We start from the raw sequence: 17,254 nt of genomic DNA, 5'->3' as shown, positions 1-17,254 counted from the left end.
CTAGCAAGGAGATCGGGCTGAAACTATAGCTACAAGCTATCCAAGGATGGTACTATAGAATGTCACCTCAAGGTAGGCCTAGTGGCGTCATCTCTTGGTTAGGCCGGAAACTTATCAATCCACCCTCGTACATAACACCAGCGCAAGCCACCCCTGTGATCATGGTACAAAGAAAATCAAAGAAGATATGACATGTACGTGTTCAAAATTCGTACAAGCCTGCCCATGACGTCACCTTGTAACTAATTGCATTGCACTCGAATGTTAACCAACCGTTAGTGAGTGGTGTCCTACTCATAAGGCGACGTTAGAACTGTCGATTTGCCCGCCTATTCATACGCTGTCATACGTCACCGAAAAATTCACAAATATGCCCGACTTCATCAGACCTACTAAATATGCTTACCACACGCCAGCTTAACATGGAAAATATGATAATCTTACATTATGAAACAATTTCTAATAAGCTTCAATATCATTTCCGGCCGATGCTACACCTTTTTTTCTTCTTAATTTATGTTTATTAATCCTTTACTAGTAGTTTCTTTTTCAATACTTACTGAATTAACCGAAGAATGCTTTTATTTAATTGTTTCAGGCTATAAGATTACAGTACAATACAGATCATCATCATCATCCCTAAGACTGGTTGGACACGCACCTCCACTCCTTCCTACCCTGAGCTAATCTTAGCATTTCCCTTAAACTAGGATATTCCACATCCTTAACTATTTGCGAACAGTAATCTAATCTAGATCTACCTCTACTCCTCTTAACTCCTGTTTCTGCCTCTAGTATATCTCTGACAAGATCTTCGTGCCTACCAACCTACCTTGCCTATTTCTTATTGACTTTCATAGAGTCCTCTGTTCTCTTATTCTTTCTAATACCCCTTCATTTCTAACCTTCTCTATCCACGGTTTCCTCATAATTTCGGATGCTGTAACCTTTTCCGCCGCGCCCACCGACCATGTTTCGCACCCGTACAGCGCCGCGCTCAAAACATACACCATTAACAATCTTTTTCGAATTTCTAAATTAAATTCACTCCTTTGATCTGACCTAAAATACCGGCATTCTTGCAGACCGTCATGAACCAACTTTATGTGTGCTGAACTGCTATAAGAACGGGGACGGTTCAATGGCTTTACCGAGGTGTTTAAGTACAGCTAGGCAGAGAAATCGTAGATGAAGAAGCGAAGCTTGGGCAGAAAGAGGTTGTATGGGCGTGGCATTCTTCATGAAATAATTCCTCCCTTTGATGACGGCATGTAATAGAATCTCCCTGAATTCATTTCTTTATCAGCCTTTATTCTATATAGTATAGTATCACCTGACTTTGACCTTTAACATAATGTCCAATGAATTTTATTGTAATTGTGCTCATGTTCAAAAACAAAAGGAAAAATTCGCGCTTAGTTCGGTGGCATATTTGTTCATTATAAATACTATTTTCAGTTGTATCAGAATCATGACAATCACATGAAAAAGGTATTAAAATATTTTATTCATCTCGTAGGTATTCTTTTGTATTATTTAATTTTCCCTATATAGCTCTCGTTATGAAGATTTCAAAATAATAAATATTTACGCAGATACCAAAATTATCTATTGATACACACGGCATTAAAAATTAAATTTGCAGGATTTCAAAAAACTTGGGAGGCATAGATATGTATAAATTTTAAATAACGCAAATCGATTACAGAAAGGAAATAGCATAATAAAAATCAAAAGTCAGTAACTGGAAAGATCTTGCTTGCTTCAGGGTAAAAAATTATTAGCATGACGAAAACTGAAACACCGTGCGAATTGCTAAGAGTTAAGCATAAAATTTCCTCCCCTCCACCGTATCGAAACTCGTACAAGTTTCTCTTGCCCATTTCAAAGGCACTTTGTTTTTAAAGAATAAGAAGGTGCCCAATACATAGAGGGAATACCCTTAACGCCGGACAGCACGTCGAAACTTGAAATGGCGCTCGTACTAGAATTTGTGTATACAGAGACGTCACACTTAACGAACAAACCCCCGAGGCGCGGGAGGCGTCAGGCTCATCCGACACTACTTACAGGTATACCTACAAGTGCCCGGTCCTATCCCATCTTAAACAAGCAGATGTAGAGGTTTTGAAATGTTAACTGGATGCATCATAAAACGCTACCTATTGACTTATACTAGATCTTATAGGTATATAAGTTCTAATAACAGGGTTCTGTTCATTGTTCTTGCATAAATTTTTTAATGTTGCAAATTGCAACAATCGTTTTGATAGTGTGTCCCTACAGTAAGGCCCAGAAACTAATTAAATTCACACATTTTGATTTTCGATGTAAGACCTATCCTAGTTTATCAATTTCCTTAAGGGTCAACCGAAAATCAGTTGTATCAATCAATTTAAAATTTAAAAGAGCGGTTATTATAGCAGTTCAAAAAAGTTTAGTATAAAAATTGTACGGATAGATACGTACTAAAAACTAAAACTACTTCTGGATATACAAAGTGTTTCATGAGTTTGCCAAGAGCCAAACATAATTTTTTTAGATTGAGCACACTATGTATTATTTATTTTTTGAATTGGCTCGTTCTTGACAATTCACTTGACCTAAGTTTTTTTTTTCGGGAAAAACGTAATTCAAAGTACAGGCCAATGTTATTTCAGCCCCCGAAACATACGACAATGGAATACCGATTTTAATCAGCAAGTAATTAGCAGCCTACATGTTGTATTTGTTCTGTAATTTTGTATTCATGCATTATTTGTTAATTGTTAGATAAGATTAAGTGTGATTTACGATGATTATACTGCAACCAGCCGGTAATCAGTCCTTTGTTCTTTTAATATTGTGGGCTTGTATGGTGTAGTCAGTCGACTTGATATTAGGTCAGTGTGTCACTGTCATAGGTCAGTGTGGAACAATAATTGTTACAATGACGTTTAGTACTGCAGAACATTGCTTGTTCAAAATTTGCTGATGTAAAACTCTCAATTCACGGAACATAAGAGTCTGTCCAGACTTTTGCTTACAAGCAGAGGAGTACATTCAAATCTTCGTAGTAATTGAAAGTTCGCTGGGAAAGCATTTGAAGGAAAAATGCTTAACAAAACTGAAAGAACATTAAAGTGGTGCCTAAACAAACTGTCATAGAGAAAATGTACCCCGACATTTCAAAGCGCCTATCATATACCTATCCTTATTTAAAAAAATTGAAAATGTAAAATAAGAACATATACGCAAGTTGTTTCCACAATGAAATGATTGTCAAGCGGACCTCTGATTTTTCAAGAAAAAGACCATAAATCGGAATCACTCCTTACCCATACCAACAACCCTAAATGAGGTGTCCTATTAAAAAAAAAAAGAAGCAAGTCCGTTTCTTGGCAAACTTGTGCAACACCCTGTACATGCGAAAATTATTTAGTTTGTAGTACATTAAATTCCTACACCAATTAAGCTATTATACTTCGACGCACTGTTCGACCTCCCTCAACATACTTATATAAATTCCAAATATACTGTATAAGTAGTACAGGTATTTTTGATACTTAAAATAAATCCAAGGAAATTGAATTACCACAGGTCCCGGTCTGCGACAAATCTTGGAAAGAACTGTGAAATAATGGATCAAATTCGTCATATCCAGTTTCATTAGCAGTGATGTCCATTGGTTCTAGAAAAGTGGACTCATATCCCGAGACTGCGTAGGTAGCATTAGGATTAACGTTGTAAGTAGCATTTCGGTTAACATTGTAGGTAGCATTTGGATCAACGTTGTAAGTAGCATTCGGATTAGCAGTGTATGTGGCATTTAAATTACTTTGAGGAGGACCATTCATATTGCACATACACGGTCGTATACCTAATAATATTAAAAATATTAGAATTATGACATTGAGAGACACAATTTCAAAAACAATAAGAGAGACCCGCAATATATTTAGTAAAAAACCTTTTTAGGAAAAAGTTTTAGGGTTTGCCAAATAAAGAGGGCTCCAAGAAACCAACAGGTTCATTGTTATTGGATAGTTTAAGTAAACCACTAAAAACATGTAACATTATCGGAAACCAATTGAAATGATAGTATACTTCGTTTACTTTCTGTAGCGATGTGACCTTCAGTTTGACCGGCGCAAAGTAGAAAAGAACAGCACTAGGCCAGAAAAGGAAGGAGACAACTCTCCAACCGCTGAGGAGCGTATAATCCGTACAGTACTGCACGGAAAAATTGACCATTTAATCCACTACAATTGCATTGCTCAAATGTGCTGCTATTGGTACCATTTACTACTGAAAATATCAACGAGATGTTTATTTATATTTGAAGACATATAAAAGGCTTTAACGCTTGTTTTCGACTCGAACTACTATTCATGACTGAACAAAACTTTTGGCAGGTACTGTACGAAAAAGTATGTTTAATGAACAAGAGTCGAGAGTATAATGAGCTTTTCTCTCCCTACTTACGATTTTACCAGCGCGCACCCAAGACATTGGAAGGGAAACATCGCTAGAGAAAGTAAGTGAAGTATAACAAGTATCTGTAAGTTTAGTGATTCAGGTTCAGTTGGATTTAGAAGTGTCTCTAATTGAAATAAAAATGCAAACTGTAATCTCTTTTAATTTGAAATGTATTTATATTTAAGTTTTTCAAAGTACCTACATATGTATGTATAAAGTTGTAAATATAGAGGTTAACTTCACAAACAATTCAGATTCACAGTTTTTCTAACCTTCAATTTTGTAAATTTAAATACGGATTTTTTCCGCCACAAAAATTCAATTTCATTTTCTTTGATCTGACGGTAAATCCACATTTGGACATATTTTATATTTATTCTTACATCGTTTAAAAATAATTTTATGATGTAAGTTTGGAATAAATAGAGTCATTCTCCATCCATCAAGAGACTTTTTAGCAATCGATAAAAATCATTTCAATGTATAGAGACACATGTTAACCCAAAATTAGTTTCACCATAAATATTGTAATATCGTGAAAATTAAATTGCTAAAAGTAAATTCATTTTTAAATCGTAAAACGAGGAAATAATCCAGCATATTTCCTGGATATTTTTGGGGATATCCAGTGGTCGCTTAGTAGACAACCAACCTTCGCTTTAAAATAATTCGAAGTGGTCTGTATTCTGTCGAAACTGCCAGATGCGGATCGCGATTTCGATCTTTTTGGATCTCATCAGCGCGTCGCAGGCCACTCCGACAGAACACAACTTGCTGAAAACGTAATCCTAAAATGTAGCATCGTGCTACAGATGGCGTTTACTGCGCCATTTGTAGTATTTTCTAAAACGCACTGTTGAGACAGCAGGTAAAAGTTGGTCTGTGTTCTGTCGGAGCTGCCTGCAACGCGCTGATGAGATCCAAAAAAATCGAACTCGCGATCCGCGTCTGGCAGTTTCGACAGAATACAGATCACTTCGAATTATTTTATTCGATTAAGCTAACGTGCATATCACGTTGAGGTTGGCTGCGCCGGGATTCGTTTTCAGCAAGTAAATATCCACACAAGTGGACCTTGTTGGAGCATAGGTAATCCTAAAATGTAGCATCGTGCTACAGATGGCGTTTACTGCGCAATTTGTAGTATTTTCTAAAACCTTCGTTTTATTTCCATGTATTTTCTTATAAAGGTTCATTTTAGTCCTTCGTTCAATTTTATCCCCTCCTTGTCCTCTTTGATGTTATGATTTGCTCCCTGACAATATAGTAATCATTACGTGCTACTAAGATTGGCACAGGCCTCATCACTCAGTTGCTGCTGTCGTCTGTGATTTTGAATTTTATTTTGCTAAAGTTTACATTTTTGCCATTAGAACATCTAGGGCAAGTTGCGAAGCCCTAAAGGATGGCTAAACGATGGTAGCTGTCAAGACTGGCTTACAACAACTGATAGTCGTGACGTTAGAATAGACGTGGAAGGGATAAAATTGAACGAAAAAGACGAAAATGAAATGAGTTGTGGTGTTCGTATGTAAATTATAGTGACTCACCACAACATGGGTCGGCTCGAGGACTCCCAGGTGACGATGGTATAGAACTTAGATTTGATGACCCAAAAGAATGGGACCAATCTTGCATACTCTCTTCCCCGCCACTTGAAATAGTGTAAGTTTGATTGAGTGGACCTCTTCCCGGTGAAGAAGTTGCCATTCTTGGATTTACTACAGCCTGTCTATTAGGGTCAACCTGACAAGAACCAAACGGTCTAATAGGAACTGGCGATCTATCAGCAACAGCTCCTACAGTATTTTAAAAATTTCATCATATAATATTATCTGAAAGTATTGTCCAGTGTACTATAACAACATAGGCTTTCACAGCCTGAATCCTTGGTAGAATGATTCAGGCAGCCGAAACCTTCAGTGGTACTCTGTTGACAACGGGAAGCGAAGACTATACCCCGAAGTCTAGGCAAAGACTCAGTATAACCATCCCACACGTTGTCTGCAGACAAACCGTCGGGACTTAACAGTTCATTTATTCCACGATCCTTCAGTCCGAACATAATTCTATTGTATTTGAAATTTGGTTTAATGGTACTGATCCATGTTGTGGATACATTTTGAGCGGGATACATATTGAGTGTCATTTTTAATGTGTTTGGATTTGACGCCAGTTTTGTCGTATAAAACGACATTAAAAGTTATTAAAGGATTAGGTGTTTTTCGCGCTGTAGCATCAATTCAATTTTCTTATTTATAGTTATACGAGCTAATACGTCTTAAAAAGCACTATTATTTATACCAATTTGGAACTACAAATTGACATTGATACGAGAAAATGTTAAATGTGCTGAAAGATGTAAGTGGATATATATTTTTTATTCGTAATGATACCTACACTAAACCAATAATAAATTCTAATGAATTTTCTATGTGCAAAATTTTTAGTTGTATGTCGGTATAAAAAAAGGGATTGTGTTATCACATTCTAGTACAAAATTTTTTATTGTTTTGTTCAGCGTGACATGCTTTAACATTTAAAAACATATTCACGTGCAGCTCCAGGGTGGTGTAGACAATATTGCATAGTCAATATGACACATTTTCAAATATTTAAGTTTACATAAGAATTGACCTTTTAGACACATGTGTATGTATCATGATTCATGAAGAACTTTCATTGATAAGCCTTTCACGAAATTATTAGCCATTTGATGCTACAGTGTGATAAACAATTAGTTTTCTTTACGGCAAAAATTGGTCTCATATCCATAATTTGCGTACCAGTAAACACTAAAAGTGATATTCCTTTAGACTTCTATTGGTAGAAATAAGTAGAAAACGAAGGGAGAGCAACCGTTTTAGACTTATGCACCTCTTAGATGTTAGGTTATGATTGGGAAGGTCTTTGACATTGAAAGAAGGGAAGCACCATAGGTACCTTAATGAAATCAACGCAACTCTGAAGGCTAGCTAGACTACTTCTTCTTTCCCTGAGCCAGTCTTCACAATTCCCGAAAACGAGAGCGTTTTACATATCTAATTAATCACTAACAGTCACTTGGTGTAGGTCATCGTCTGGCCCTCTTTACTTTTGTTACTGCTTCTAACATGTCTCTAACTAGGTCATCGTGTATTAGAAAGTGTCCTACTGTTTACCTCATAGTATCCATCACTTTCTATTTATGTCACTAGTACAAAGTTAGTGCACAGGAATTCTTTGTTTAAAATTCCAAACTAACACTTTCCAGCCTAGCACGCACTTAGTAGATCCCTGATGATCAATTAGCAGCACAACTACATCAACTAACTCTTACGCTACAGAGAGAGATCGCATCGATTAAACAAGAAGTGTCCGAACTGCGAAACCAACATAAACAACGGTCAAGGTCGCGTTCCAATTCACGTCATCGTTTCCAAAACAGCAGAGCGTCCAGTGGTAATTGTTGGTACCATGGAAAGTTTGGGTCCAACGCTCGAAAATGCACCCAACCCTGTTCATTCCAAACGACAGATTCGAGAAACGCAACGAGGAGGCGTTGATGTTGGCCGGCGACCTAGGTCCCTCAATATCTCGCCGCATCTTCGTTACCGATATCCAGACCAAAACACAGTTCCTGATAGATACCGGTGCTGATTTGTGTGTATATCCTCGTTTGCTCGTGGAATCACGCGAAATGTCAACATATCAACTTTGCGCAGTCATCGGAACAACTATAGCTACTTTCGGTACTGTTACGCTAACACTCAACCTTCGTCGTGATATTTCGTGGAGATTTGTAGTTGCTGATGTCTCAAAACACATTATAGGTATTGATTTTCTTTCACATAACAATCACCTGGTAGATGTAAGAAATTGAAAACTCCAGGTTGAGATGACGCAAATCACCGCTGAAGGGACATCCGTAATAATAATAATAAGTATTAAGATAATTTCCGGTTCTAACATTTTTTCGTAAACTGTTATGCAAGTTCTCGGAAATGATGCTACCAGATGGCGTGGTGAAGAACACGAGACATCACACCAAGCATCATATCAAAACTACGCCAGGGACACCCGTTGCTCACAAACCACGACGACTAGCCCCAGATAAGTTAAGAATTGCCAAGAAGGAGTTCGATAATATGCTGAGAACAGGAATAGCAAGACCCTCCAAAAGCTGCTGATCGTCTTCACTTCACATGGTGCCGAAGCAAGGTAATGAATGGAGATCGTGTGGTGACTACCGGAGCTTAAATGCTCTTACGGAACCCGACAGATATCCTGTACGTCATATTCACGACGCAAAACGCTCTCCAACAAAAAGATCTTATCTACCATTGACCTTGTGAGGGTTTTTCACCATTTTCGATCGCTGGATATAGTGAAAACAGCGATAACCACACCTCTCGAGTTGGGTTTTGGACGTTGCGCAGACCTTTCAAAGGTTTATAAATGATGTGCTTCATGGAATGGACTTTTGTTATGCTTACATAGATAGCATTCTCGTCGCATCAGAAACGCCAGAGCAACACGAATATCATCTAAAGGCACTATTCGAGGGTTTACAGTTCTACGGCGTGGTTGTTAACCCCGCAAAGTGTGTTTTCGGCCAATCAACAATGAAATTTCTTGGGTATCTTGTTTCTAGTAAATGAACACAGCCTCTTCCTGAAGTTAAAGTCATTCGTTCGTTTCCGTTGCCAGATGCTGTGAAACAACTTCATCGTTTTTTGGGCATGCTGAATTTCTATAGGCGATTTATACCCAACGCAGCAACAGTCCAAGCAGTACTGAGTAATGCAAAGCAACGCAAAAGACAAAGCACCCGTGGTGTGGACATCAACAACCAAAGAAGTATTTGAGGAATGCAAAGACAGTTTAGCTCAAGCTACCTTCCTGGCTCATCCTACATCGAACACACCACTAGCAGTTTTCTCTGACGCATCAGACTTAACCATTGATGCAGTCCTGTAACTACTAGTCGATTGATCATGGCAGTCAGACATTTTTTCGAGAAAACTAACGACAACAGAGAGAAAGTATCAGTTTACGACAGGGAGCTAATAGTCATATTCGAAGCTATAAAATATTTTCGACACATCGTGGAAGGCAGAAAATTCAGCATTTTCACCGATTATCGACCGCTGACATATTCAAGAAAAACATAAAAGCAATGCACGCGTCGTCAGTTTAGGTATTTAGATTTTATCGTACAGTTTTCCGCAGATATACGTCACGTCTCAGGAGAGAGAAACATGTGATTGCTGACGCGCTTTTCCGAATTGACGAGGTATTAGACGCATTTGATTTTGAAGCACTAGCAACTCCACAAAGAACCGATAAAGAGCTGAAAACCTTGATGACCAACAAATCGACGTCGTTCCAACTGGATTGGATAAATATACTGGAAGCCAATCTCGAGCTGTTATGTGATGTGTCTACTAAGAACGTGCAGCCCATCATCACCGTCTTCAACGTCTCACATAGTCTCTTACATTTTGGAGTAAAAACGACAGTCAAAATGACATCACAACACTGTGTTTGGTCGTCAATAAAAAAGGATTGCAGAGAATGGGTACAGAGTTAAGTTACACACTAAACGAAATCACCACAAAGGACGTTCCCACTACCTTCAGGACGGTTCGAACATGTCGATATGGTCATTGTCATCATGCTGGGTTCAGAAAGATTCGGATATTCTGGAGAGACGACTTACAGTCCTCAGCACCAGAGATGGTGTATGGAGAACCACTGAAAATAGCAGGAGAGTTTTTAACCCCAACCATTTCCATAAGCAATCCCGAAACCTATGTGCAAACCTTACGCCAACACATACAGCATTTGCGTTCCATTGAGTAAACCAATCAGGAAACAAAAGCGACCTTCGTCTTCAAAAATATGGCTACCACAGTAAATGTTTTTCTTCGTCGCAGTCGATCCAAGACGTTACTACAGCAGCCTTACGAAGGACCATTTAAGGTAGTTGAGAGGCGCATCAAAACATTTATAATCGATATTCGTGGACGTGACGTTGTCGTTTCGGTGGATAGGTTCAAACCCGCTTATATTACGGCAGATGATGGCAAGAGGAGGAGACGCCGGGACGGTATAGAACATCGGAACAGCCAGCTACAGATAGTAATCCAGGTGTAAAACCGCCGGTGGGCCCGTATTGGACACGCTCAGGAAGATGTGTCAAGTCAAGACCGCCTCTAAGTCAATTTTTCGTGATCTACATCACTTGCAGGGAGGTGCTGTGACTGCATACATTTGCCACATATTACTTATTATTGTATAATATCATCTTTGTATATAGCTTTGGCATTTTGCCTAATATGATTCTTATTGCTTCTTAATTGCATTTTAATATTGGATTTCTTGGTACATTGGGGCAAAATCTGTTTTTAGTATTTCATCTAATCAAGTTTCATTCCCTTCTGATTCGACCCCTACTTTAGTTATAATACTTTTAGCTCCACCTTTTTTAATCTTCGTTAAAATTATATTTAAAGCTACTAACACTTCCGATCTGTTTTTCAACTATTCAACTCCATTGTTCAGTTATTGTTAATTAAATTTGTTACTTTTTCACTATATTTCTTTTGGTTTATTTTATTTTTGCATTGTTATCATCACAAAACTACCAACCCATTTTTCCTTTTGCTTATTGATATTTTCCTACCGTTTCCAATACCTCCTCATTTTATCCATAGTATTTTCGTTATTCGACCATAACTGCATCGCAATTCCTTCTACTTTGTTCTTTCTCGCTGCTACTGTACAAAACTGTGCTCCAAACATACACTTTAGGAAGTGAAAAATCGTAAATTGTAAATTGTAAAATTTTTTATGCTTTCCTTTCACTTTTTACTCGTTTTTATCAATAGAAATCCAAATAAACTATTTAAAAACTGGGATGGTACTTGGAGCCTCGCTTAAGTACAAATAGCGGTAATTTTATTAAATAAAAAGAAACGCTTTTCAGTGTGAGTAAGATAAAACAAATTTATGTTCAAACCAATGTATAACATTTCATTACTTGAAAGAAATACCAGTGCCAGTACACAGTAAATAAAAGCAGTACCTTGAGCAGGCACAAGATTAGGTGGAGGGCTTCTAGGTGATGATGGTACAGAACTTAAAGTTGATGACCCAAAAGAATGGGACCAATCTTGCATACTCTCTTCCCCGCCACTTGAAATCGTGTAAGTTTGATTGAGTTGACCTCTTCCCGGTGAAGAAGTTGCCATTCTTGGATTTACTACAGCGATCCTGCTGGGGTCAACCTGACAAGAACCAAACGGTCTTATAGGAACTGGTGTTCTATCAGCAACAGCTCCTACAGTATTTTGAAAAATTTGTATTATCTGAAAATGCTATTGAAGCTCTTCCTGCGTATCATCCACCATTCGGAATAAAACTAACCAGGATTTGCTCTCGGCGACACCATGGTGGTATCACCCTATATGTAAGTAGAACGTGCTAATAGGTAAATCATTTGCATGATAAGTTGCAATAGCTTAGCATTACTCTTACGATAAACTTTGTTTATGGTAATATTTTTGGAGGGTAGTTAATCAATAATATGCATAATATTGGGTACTGGTTGGGTTTTGAAATCTGTTTTAAGGGTGTGTTGGAATACCTATTGATAGAACCAAGAAAAAATAAAAGGGCAGAGTGCATTTCCTAAAACTAGAATACTGATAATATTCGGGAACAATAGTCTAATCTAAGTCTTCCCATATCCCCCTTTATGCCTATTTGCTTCTAATATATGCATCACCATCTTTGCCGGCAACTTATTGGAGATCACACATCGTGCAATTGTGCAATCATTTAAGAAAAGGGCAGTATTAAACAAACGACTAAAATATTATCTCATTTTTGCCCTTCACACCACAACAGATATCAAAAACAATACCTTGGGCAGGTATAAGTGTTCTAGGCGATGATGGTAGAGTATAGGACCAATTCTGTGTATTTTCTTCTTCGTCGCTTGAAATTGTGTAGGTTTGGTTGGGATTTCGTCTTTGTTGAGGAGGAGTTGCTACTCTTGGATTTACCACAGCAATTCTGTTGTGGTCAACCTGACCAAACGGTCTTATGGGCACTCGTGGTCTATCAGCAACAACTCCTAGAATATTTGAAAAATTTATATTGTCTGAAAATTTTATTGAGACTCTGCTTGTGTATCATTCATCAATATAAATTGACGTTACCGCCTTTGCCCTCAGCAGAAACGCAGTATGGTCGTACCGGGTTAGAATCACGCTGAATTGAATAAAAACATACTAAACTGGCGAAATATTTACATGACAAATTGCAGTTACAATCACGTGGTCGTCAGTTCGAAAATTGCTTGTCTATTGTTTTTACCTCGATAGCACGTAACATCTTCATGACCCTTTCGATACAGATTGACAACTTAAAATAGTTCTTCTTTTTCGCATAATAACGCTAAAAATGTTTAATGTGATCGAGGATGAAACATTGACAACAGCAGAACCGACGTGGGGCAAAGTTAGAAGTTCTATAAGATCTAATAACCTTTTTGATATACCAGTTACATTAGCATAATGAACTTCTAGCAGCAAAATAAAAAAATGTAATTAAACAAATCTCTAAATTGCTGTCTCATTTTTTCCATTACATCCTACTACAACGCTACAATACCTTGACCAGGTATAGGACCTCCTCTTTGCATAGGACCTACTGCTGCTACCGGTGGAGCTTGTCGTACCATAGGTCGGGCAACACCAACCTGTCTTCCAGTGCCTCGTTGCATAGGTCTGCAAACTCCAACAGGTCTTTGTCTGAGCGGACCTTGAAATGCTGGAAGTGGTGCTCCTCTAGGACATCCCATGGTAACAGTCGCAGGTTGTGGTGGTGGACCACCTACACAGCGTGGCGGAACAGCTGCCACTTGTCTTTGAGGTGGGGGGGATAAGTTTAAATTGCCGTATGATAAGTCATCGTATCTAACGTATGTTGAAGAAGTGTTAGGGGAAGATCCCATTGCACATCCGTCATCTTCGCTTTCTTCTGATTCTTCGTCATAAGAGAAATGTCCTGGATATGGAGTTGTTGGATACTGTCGTGGTCCCGGCGAGGCTGGTGTTCTAGGTGATCCTGGTCCTCCAGGGCAACTCATTCCTGAACTTTGACCGAATACAGGAAATATTGGCGGTTGTAAAACTTCCGGCAAAAATTTTCTTATTAATTTACCAGGAATTGTCTCTATCTTGGTTTCTCTGATTGTGACAGTTCTTGTTGGTTTTCTCCTTGGAGAATGAGTAACTGTTTTAGTTGTTTTTAAATGTTGCACTTCATCTGTTTCGTACCCCGGAGGACCTTCCTGATAATTGTCTGATGGTCTCCTTGTCCTCCACTGCACGTAATTTCCAAAACTTGGTGCTTGCTCTTCATTGTTTGGTTCACAAGTCCAACCCTCATTTACTACATGACTCCGGTTGTCCATTATTTACAAGATTACTTGATGGAAACTAAACTATTCTGGGGAGCACTTATTTGTTGTCATTACTTAAATTTTAATATATAAAAACGAACTATTCACTGAAAATTTTAGCATGATGTTTGACATCCTACATAAAAAGCAATTGTCTTGTTTGTATGTAAACGTCATTTGCAAAATTATCATCATATCAGAACAGTGTAATATTTTTGAACAATTATTGCTGCTTTCGTCCAGGTTAAAAATGAACTCTTATTATATTTAATGGTGACCAAGGGTTGATTTAAAGTCGATCATTTGGGTTAATTGACAGTTATATATTGTTCTGCCTCAATAAACTGCAGAATTGTAGAAAACTATAAGTAATTAAATAAACTACACATGTGTGGAATGAAGATATGTTATTAATGAATATAATGACTGAAATATGAAAATGAACATTCCAGATGAAGTATCTGAAAGACCAGAAGACTTTAGGGGTGTTGTAGAATACTCTTAATAATAGACTAAAGACCGAAACACTAACTAGGTTATCTTCTTCAGTCTTTACTTAGTGTCATATTTTGACATTGGGATTTGAGCTATTTACAGTGCTCTATAGAGTACCTATTTCATTTAATGAGGAAGTAAAGGTTGAAGACTGTAGTAACTGGTAAATGAATAAATAAACAGGAGGAAAAAAAGACCCTCTCATTACCACTGTATACTTTTTTTTGGACACGTTTTTCGCCCACTTCCAATGTGAGAGTTACTAATGCGACACTGTTTAATAGTAACCAGAGTGAGACTATTTATAGGGTTGTTCGGAAAGTCATTTCGTTTTTTTTTTGTGGAAATGAAAGACAGTTTTCGTATAATAATGGTCCAACACCTTTTGCCATCTTTCTGGTAGTAGCATAATTCCACGCCCATAAAATTTTTGGTCTTTGCTGGCAAAAAACTGATCGAGGAGGTTTCTGACCTCCTCATTTGAGGTAAAGGTTTTACCGTCTAAAAAATTTTGGAGTGACCGGAACAAATAATACTCCGATGGTGCCAGGTCTGGAGAATATGGTGGGTGTAGCATTGTTTCCCATTTAAGCTGTAAAAGCTTTTGGCGAGTGACCAAACTTGTGTGAGGTCTCGCGTTGTCTTGGTGAAACACTACACCTTTCCTGATGATTAGTTCTGACCTTTTCTGTTGAAGTGCATCATTCAGTTTGTCCAGCTGATGACAGTAGACTTCCGAATTAATCGTTGTGTTATCCGGTAAAAGCTCAAAAAAAAACGATTCCTTTAAAATCCCACCAAACAGACAGCATCACCTTTTTTTGGTGAATATCGGCTTTGGAAATGGTTTGAGCCGGTTCATCTTTTTTGCTCCATGACCTCTTGCGTTTGACGTTGTTGTATACAACCCATTTTTCGTCCCCAGTGATGATGCGCTTCAAAAACGGATCATTTTCGTGACGTTTGAGAAGCGAATCGCAGACGTCAATGCGGCGACACAGATTTCTCTCTGTGAGAACATGGGGAACCCATACATCGAGCTTCGAGGATAATCCCAGGCCTTTCAAGTGGTCATAAACTGTTGAATTTGATAAATTTAACCTCAATCCGATCTCACGTGTTGTTATTCGCCGGTTCACATCAACTAATGCCTTTATCGCGTCTTTATCAGCTTCAACCGGCCTTCCCGAACGTGGTGCATCTTCGACATCAAAATTGCCGGATCGAAATTTAGCGAACCAGTTCTGGCACTGGCGTACTGTCAACACACCTTCTCCATACACATCAGTCAATTTCTTTCTGGCTTGAACAGCATTTTTACCCTTTCTGTAGTAAAACAGTAAGATATGTCGAAAATGCTGCTTATCGCTCTCCATATTTAAAAGGGCACCAACCAAAAACTACTGCGTAGAATTAATTGGAATTTTTCACGCACAAGCCTTGCTATAAGAGCTCTCAAAGCATATAAAAATTCTACGGCTTAAATGTGAAGTTGAGTGCAAAAGAATACAATAAAATCCTCTGTCGGGAAAAACGAAATGACCTTCCGAACAACCCTATAATACCCAGGACGGTAACATACTTATACTGAAGTAATGACATTGAAAAAATCGTTCCAAAAGCTTTCCACTTTCCAAAAAGTGTGCACCAGTTCGCGGCTGGCTGTAGATACTTATCTTCCCTCTGAAACAATCGTGAAATATCGACAAACTGTTCCTCGGCTACGGAAAAGGGATATGTGCCGAAACTCTACAATTTTAACAATTAATCATCCACATGGGTACGTATATCTGTATCTCTGTGTGTGTGTGTGGGTATACGACGTATTGGTTAGAGCAACGGCAGGCGGTCGAAAAGTTAATTCTGTCCAACTAAACTTTTTCAAAGCGATCGGCCAACACGCCAAAAGCCGCCAGAATGGCAATCGCAACTCCACTGGTTAAACTTTGGTAATTTTGAAGCTTGTTCTGTATGGAGAAACTTTTGCCGAAGAAATCCATATTCACCAGTCAGCCATCGCGTCCAACTTTAATACATTTCCTCTATTTCTAACACATTTGTCACCATCTAATTTTGAAAAGTGATTTAGTCCCATACCTAGTCAAATTCAAACAGACAAACAAACATACCCTACAGAAAAATTAAAATTCGATATTCTGTTTATGGCTTCGTACCAAAAGTTGTAAAAAAGAAGAACTAGCGGCAAGTTGCGAATTAAATATGGGAATATTCCATTAAGTACACGCAATCGTCTAAGGGCGACATCTATCTTTTGAAACGTGGTATATGATATAAAAAAATTCATACAAATAGTCCACTAAATGCAATTTAAATCTTTTGGGGGTTGGTACACCTTCTTCCTTTGGTCAATTAGAAAAGTAAGTATATGTTCGAATAAACGTGCGGCTGTAGAGGGCCTTAATTAGTCCTAAAACGGCCTGAGGTAGAGGGGTTTTTGTCGGTAGGTGTGAGGACTTCTTCCTCGGGAATCCGACACTACCCAATCGTAGGGACGGCTGGGTGTCTTTTGAAGATTTCCCTTTCACGAAAACATAAACAAAAAGAGGAAATTGTAAATACGTAGCCATACTACCGTTTTTTATCCCCCTTTCTCCTCGAAAATCACCTATAGTATATGCCAAGACCCCTCCCCCCTTTAGTTTTCACGTAGTCTATCTATCTTCTATCTATATACATAAAAATGAATTGCTGTTCGTTAGTCACGCTAAAACTCGATAACGGCTGGACCGATTTGGCTAATTTTAGTCTTGAATTATTTGTGGAAGTCCAGGGAAGGTTTTATAAGGTGAATAAATATGAAAGTGTTAACTATCTTTCAGATTATTT

At 38.2% G+C, this 17,254-nt stretch overlaps 1 protein-coding gene across 2 annotated transcripts in view; it reads right to left on the bottom strand.

Moving 5' to 3' along the window:
- Nucleotides 1-14,092, bottom strand: part of LOC108743839 (nascent polypeptide-associated complex subunit alpha, muscle-specific form-like) — a 16,381-nt gene extending 2,289 nt beyond the window's left edge. The window contains exons 1-5 of one of the 2 annotated variants that reach the window (XM_018479434.1): nt 13,120-14,092; nt 12,368-12,580; nt 11,528-11,782; nt 6,009-6,257; nt 3,575-3,859 (exon numbers count right to left, since the gene is read on the bottom strand). In XM_018479434.1, coding sequence (XP_018334936.1) covers nt 3,575-3,859; nt 6,009-6,257; nt 11,528-11,782; nt 12,368-12,580; nt 13,120-13,924 — 1,807 coding nt within the window. In that variant the 5' untranslated portion in view covers nt 13,925-14,092. The remainder of the gene's footprint in view (nt 1-3,574; nt 3,860-6,008; nt 6,258-11,527; nt 11,783-12,367; nt 12,581-13,119) is intronic. The other variant, XM_018479435.1, reaches the window with a different exon arrangement.
- Between the last annotated feature and the right edge of the window lie 3,162 nt (nt 14,093-17,254).

Source organism: Agrilus planipennis, unplaced genomic scaffold, assembly GCF_000699045.2.
Source record: "Agrilus planipennis isolate EAB-ADULT unplaced genomic scaffold, Apla_2.0 scaffold521, whole genome shotgun sequence".
NCBI lineage: Eukaryota > Metazoa > Arthropoda > Insecta > Coleoptera > Buprestidae > Agrilus > Agrilus planipennis.
The sequence above is the reverse complement of the archived record's forward strand: the minus strand, read 5'-3'. Positions and strand labels throughout refer to the sequence as shown.